At 34.1% G+C, this 6,366-nt stretch overlaps 1 protein-coding gene across 1 annotated transcript in view; it reads right to left on the reverse strand.

The window, feature by feature from the left end:
* Window positions 1-4,462: 4,462 nt before the first annotated feature.
* The window catches only part of LOC18051829 (binding partner of ACD11 1), a 5,863-nt gene continuing 3,959 nt past the window's right edge, over window positions 4,463-6,366 (reverse strand). The window contains exons 4-5 of the mRNA XM_006445638.2: window positions 5,342-5,422; window positions 4,463-5,252 (exon numbers count right to left, since the gene is read on the reverse strand). Coding sequence (XP_006445701.2) covers window positions 4,677-5,252; window positions 5,342-5,422 — 657 coding nt within the window. The 3' untranslated portion in view covers window positions 4,463-4,676. The remainder of the gene's footprint in view (window positions 5,253-5,341; window positions 5,423-6,366) is intronic.

Here is a 6,366-nt window from a genome sequence, read left to right on the forward strand (position 1 = left end):
TTACAATATCATAGGTAAAGATTATGACTATTTCATTTTTAAATTTTTAATTTTATCTTTCTTGTAGGAATTTTAAGGAAATATCAATAATTTAAAGAGGATTTTTTAATTTTTTAATTTTAATTTTTTATAAGAACTTTAAGAAAATATCAATAATTTAAAAAGTGTAAAATAGCTAATAATTTTGGTTTTTTTTATAGTTATTTTCGTTTATAAACTATTGTTAAGGGTAATATTGTCTTTGCACGGTCAACTAACGGTCAATGTTAAACTTAACTGACGGTAGGGGATTTTTTACAAATAAATCAATTCTCGCCATCTACTTGCAACAAGCCCAAACCTCAGGGGAGGTTTTTAAAAATTACCCACGTTACTATTCACGACACTGTTCATATAGACGGATCGATGACGTGGCATTGACCGATGATGTGGCATTGACTGATGAGGTGTCACAATCTTGTTGGACTAAAATTCTTATGCACTGTTGATTGGTGATGTGGTAGCATGTTAGTGGATCAAAAATTGCGCGTACGGTACATGCATATACACATAATTATTTTCAACCAAACCACGTTACTGTTCAAGCCGGGTCAAACCGTGTCACTGTTCAAATCGCGTGGTCAAACATCGTATTGTTGACGCGTACTTTTGACTGATGACGTGGCGCAATCTTGAGCGTCCAAACTGTTTTTAATCCGATGGCCATGATTTACTCAATGTATCTATAAAAAGGGGGCCTTCCCCCCTAATTTGGTATCTCTGAATCCATTTTTGGACTCTATTTTCTGTAATTCTTTCTCCATCTTGTATTTTCTACGTATTTTAATAAATTTCTATTTTGCCCCTAGTTCAATTATGAATAGCTAATTTTCTTTTAAGCTTGAGTTGAAGGTGAAGTCTCAACCTGTGTCATGGGCTTTATTTGGTAAATTTATTTTCTCTTCCCCTCTAGTTTTTGTGGATGTTTTGACTTCTCGTCGACAAATAATAATAATCTTGTCTAGATACCGTCATGGTTTCACCGGCTCCCTAGTACAAGGTTATTATTATTAGGCACGATAAACCCTTAGCACCATATTGGTTAGAGTATGGTTCATGAGGTGTGGATTCTCCCCTCATGATTTAATTGGTACTAATAAAGAATATTTAGCCCATGGTGCATGTTGATACGGATCCAGATACCCAAGTACGTCATTTCAATGGATTTCTCTTCAATTTATTCTCGCAATTTCAACTCCAATTTTAGGATAATCGAAGTCACTTTCACCACAAATCTAACCATCCATTTAGAAAAAATTAAATCTACACACAATTAGAATCAACATTCTCGTGGGATCGACACTTGTTATCATTAATCTATTCTACAATAGATTCGTGCACTTGCGAATTCAATAAAATTTGCACAACATCTGCCATAAGATATTTTCTAACATTTCCTTTCTTTTCTCTCTTTATATCCAAAGATGACTTACAATCTAAATGGATCTTACTAATAAAACCCTTCATAGATTTTGTTAGCGATAATAAAAAATAGAGAGGGGCATTTTGATTACTGGTGAATGCTTCTAAGGGTGACCCTCTCGTGTCTCCAACTATTTCTTAGATTGAAGTAGTCTTTTGTTGGCCTATGAAATGAAAGTAAGTCATTATCAAACATCTATTTTGGGTAACCTTCATGATCTACTTCCTGCATCATACTTCTTTTCCTAATACCTTTTTCTACCTTGATAGGATTTATGTTAGCTTCATCGGGAGGCTTGCATAGTTTATTATGCCAGCTCTAAAAGAATAAGTTGTGTTGGAATCGAAAAAGTTCTACCGACTTTTAGTTTTGAATCGGGGAGCATGCCAACTCCTCTTGCAAAGCAAGGTAATAGTGATTGCTATTACTCCGATTGCATAGGACTGCCTTTAACATATATAAGTCAACCCACCTTTACCATAGCTGTATCCAACGATCTAAGAAAGATGTTCTGCTCAGGTATAAAAGACGTCTTAATTCATTATGTTACAATACTCATGTCGTTGAAAACCCTACGACTTTTTTAATCTTGTACTTATATCTTTTTCTTCTTCTTAGAGAAGGCCAACTCTACATTGAATAACCAGTTAACAGTATTTACCTCAGAGGAGGTTTCAAGATGCCAATGGTAACAAGGTAGTCCTAACTTACACAAGTTTTGAAGATGCCTATGGGGACAGGGTAGTCCTAGGTAGGTCCTTGGTTAGACCTTTTAATGAGTATTGAGGTCCTTGTGTGGGTGTCTCATCTTTAAAACTTGTTTGCACTGTATTGAGTGCCGCTTAAGAAACATATTTGATACACAAGGAAGGACACACGGGAAGGAAGCAGCCCTAGCCTTTAATCAACTGTTCACTCTACCAGCTTCTTGCATTTATGCCTCCGTTTGATTGTTGCTTGGGGATCTATTTTTTAGCCTAAAAATTTATCTTTTTATCTTCACTAGAACTGAAGTAAGCCAACTCATTGGATTAGGACAAAAGCATTAAAAAAAAAAGACAATTTGGATGGCAAAAACCTGAATAAACTTCTCTCAAAGTCGGCATACCAACTTTAATGACTCGACTAGTCACTCGCCCTCAAATTAAAAGATCATCTCACCATAGGGTCGACATGCAATTCCCCGTAGTCATAGGTTCTATTTTAATTTGAATGGGATGGGTAGTAGTCCAATAAGGTAACTATCCTAGAGGTGACTACCAAGAGCAAGACTTACAACCCTTGTGATGGAATGGAAAGATCTAGTAGCTCCATGTCTGGCACTAAAAGAAGACTGGCACATGCAAAAAGACTACCTGTGTCTCCAATTGGCACATATTGACAAATTTCTTACACGTCAACAATGACAAAATTATCTCTTCTCTCATGTAAATTGGGCACTGCTTGCTCCCTGAGTCTGGGAGCTATCACTATCACTACCACACCAATAGGATCCGCATTTCTTTGGAAAGAGCTTGCTACTCTTTTGCAACATGGAAGTTGAATGTGCAGGCAAAATTATGTGAGAAAAAGAACCTCTTGGTTGAGTCCCCCAGAGGATAGAATAGCAGTACTCAAGACTAAGAGAAAATTGTGAAATCATTGCACCTTGTTTAGATCAATGTGGATGCTTGCATTCTTTGGAATCGATTCAAATTCACATTCAAAAGAAGTTGGTTTCTTCAATCCTTCTTTAGTCCATCAATTTTGGCTATTGCTTTTCCTCCTAATTGTGGAAGAGTAAATTTAAAATATAACTTATTTCTTGTCTGAAATCTAAATAGATCCTAAATTTTGTACAAGTTTGAATAGGTTTGAAAGCAAATCTCTAAATGATATGTTTATTTTTATGTTTTTGATATCTGAATTTTTGTAAGCAAAAAAAAAAAAAATTAAAAATTGTTGTTTTGACATTTGTACCCTTGTAAGAATTGTATATAATTATTAACTTGTAAATCAAAATTTAATAAAAGAATTATGGGCCAGATGACAATTAATTGTAAAATAAACTGAAATATATGAAATTATTTCAATTATTTGACTTACCAAGCTCTATTTTAAATTAAAATTCATTTGGAAAGTTTAAATAAAGTAAACTCTATTTTTACTTCTAAGGTTTTTTCTCTCCAAGTCCCTATCAGAATAATTATTTAATTTAACAATTTCAATAAGAAATTCAAAATTCATGAGGAATTTTTTGATTGTCATAGTAATTCATGAATATTAATATTATTATTATTGTTGTTATTTGTAAATATTGTATTTGGTTTGTTTAAAAAAATCCAACATTTAATATAAAAAATAGACGATAATTACAAAGAAAACATAAGAGAGAGGGAAAGATTGAGAGAGTTTAAGTTTTATATAAAAGGAAGTAGGCATCGTAAGGGTATTTTTGAAAAATAACATTAATGTCTTATTCAAACTTTTCCATACATATAAGAGTTTTTTACTTTTTCTATTTACATATTAATGTCTTAAAGTTACACAATTCTAAAAAATGAACATGTAAAACACTTTAAAAAACTGATAAAAAATAAAATTTAAACTTCCGACAGTAAACAAACAACCCCTTAGTGTTCATTCATACAATTAACAGACTAAAGTATATTTCATATTTCCATCTTATGCATTTTCCCCCTTTTCTACCACGACTCAGATTAAAGTATATTTCATGTTTACCAAGAAGATTATGGGACATTATGGCCCCTTCATTTTAGTCATTTTTAGATTTGTAGCATGCGGTCTGCATTTATTTTATTTTTCCTTCCAGCATGGATAACCTTATACGATGGATATTTCTAATGTATGTTTTGCTAATCTGAGAAACCAAATGAAAGATGAAAATGAAATGAAGAAATTTGAAAAACCCCTATAGAGCAAAAGAATGGCAGAAAGCATTTAGCCTTAATGAATATATCAATAGTAATCCAGATGCAGACAAATAATGAACAACTGACAGAAAGCAAATCACAAATAGCTCTCACAAAAATAAAAATAAAAAACAAATAAATATCATGTGTGTACCATATTGATATTCTCAAAATCGAAACAACAGTCAACCAAATCCATATAATGATGACCTGTCCTAAGTTCATCACTTCACATTGTAACCCAAAAATGGGGAATTGGGGTAGAAAGTTAAGAGATTCTAATGTTCCAAGTTCTGTACAAATCAGAGGACCAAACCTTGTGCGGGTTCAGTCTTGGAAGGCTGTTGGCCACTTGGTGAAGAGGTTTTTGGAGACTCAGCTAGATGAACTTGAGCAAAGTCATCCACCATTTTTCTTTTCTGTTCCTCTTCAGCCATTCCTGCTTTCTCTTTAGCCTTCTGCCCAACTTCTCCAGCAGCGTGGGCAACCTTATTGAAAGCCCCTGCCACCCACGAAGCCCCAGTAAATACATAGCGGTTCTTCATTATGGCAGATCCTACACTACTAACTTTTTGCTCAGCTGCTACAAATGCTGACTTCGTTTTCTCAGAAACCTGAAATTTCTGATCTACTTCCCGGACTCTGTCACTTACAACAGAAGTGCCAACACTGATCTTCTCGCTGAATCCAATTTTTTTGTCAAAGGAAGCAACTTTAGCTGAGGCTGTTGAGGTAAACTGGTGTTTCTCATCAAAAGTCTTTGCTTTGAAGACAGCATCTTTGCCTAAAATAAAACCCTTCGCAAGCATGCTGCTTACAACATCCTCAGCCTTCCGCAAAGCTGATTCAGCACCATTTGGAGTTTTATTTTTTGTTTCCTGCAAAGAATTTGAAAGCAATCAAGTTAGTGACAATCAATCTTACTACTTGTTTGTCCTAATGCTTAAAATTTGAACAAAACACTTACGTGGAGAGCTGAAGCAGCAGGAGGAAGCTGATAATCTGGAGCCAGAGATATGGAGACAGATAGATCAACGATAGTTGCACCCTGAAATAAAATGCCATTTAAATGAGTTGCATGAAAGTTTAATAGACCTGTTTCATAAGTTTACAGTCCATTTTCTCCAAATTAAATGGACTTAGCTATTTTGCATCGGGTGCACATGGAGAAAAAATCAAAAGGCCTTAAGATCAATGTATGTTATCTTTTAGTGTCCCTTACATGATGATTGTACACAGCCTGTACAAAGGTGCAGGGTTTGGCAGTTGTCCCTAGTTTAAACTCAGTGATTCAAAAAGGTTGAAGGCTTTGGAGGCATTAAAAGAAAATAATAAGCAAATAAAAATGACACAAAGCTTCTCCAAATAATAATAACAATTTGATTATTGATGGTTGCTCTTGAAGTCATATTTTGATCAAATATCCTTTATCTATCTCGGATTGGCCACATATTGATGAAAGAAGATGATGATGGACACAACTGATCACTGATGGTTGCTCTCAAAGTAACATTTTGATCAAATATCCTCAATGTAGCATTGGTCACATATTGCACCTCCCATCACATTTATATTATTTCTAGCTTTTCCTAGAATCTTCACTGTTGTTCTCTCAGTCAAGAGTTTAGTTCAGAGAGGCAGCTTCTCATATCACATATCAGTTACAACCACAATTCATGCTAGTTACACTTTCTCCTCATTCAAACATATTTTTCATGATATTTCTTGTAATAAAATCTGAATATAAGGATTACATTATACAGCTACTCTGTTCAAATCGATACTCACATTGGTTTGGAAATGAAGTACATTTCCACATCAATAGATTGAAAGCTTTGGGAGATTTTAATGCCTTAGTTTATGTTTTTAGTTTTATTTTTTTCTTGATACCCAGACTCAATTGGTCCCTGGTTGCTTACTAATTAATAATAAAAATGAACTGAAATCGGAATAAGAAATTAAAAACAGAATAAATTGTTCACTTTACCCTGT

This window comes from Citrus clementina, unplaced genomic scaffold (genome assembly GCF_000493195.1).
Source record: "Citrus clementina cultivar Clemenules unplaced genomic scaffold, Citrus_clementina_v1.0 scaffold_2, whole genome shotgun sequence".
In the NCBI taxonomy this organism is placed as follows: Eukaryota; Viridiplantae; Streptophyta; class Magnoliopsida; order Sapindales; family Rutaceae; genus Citrus; species Citrus x clementina.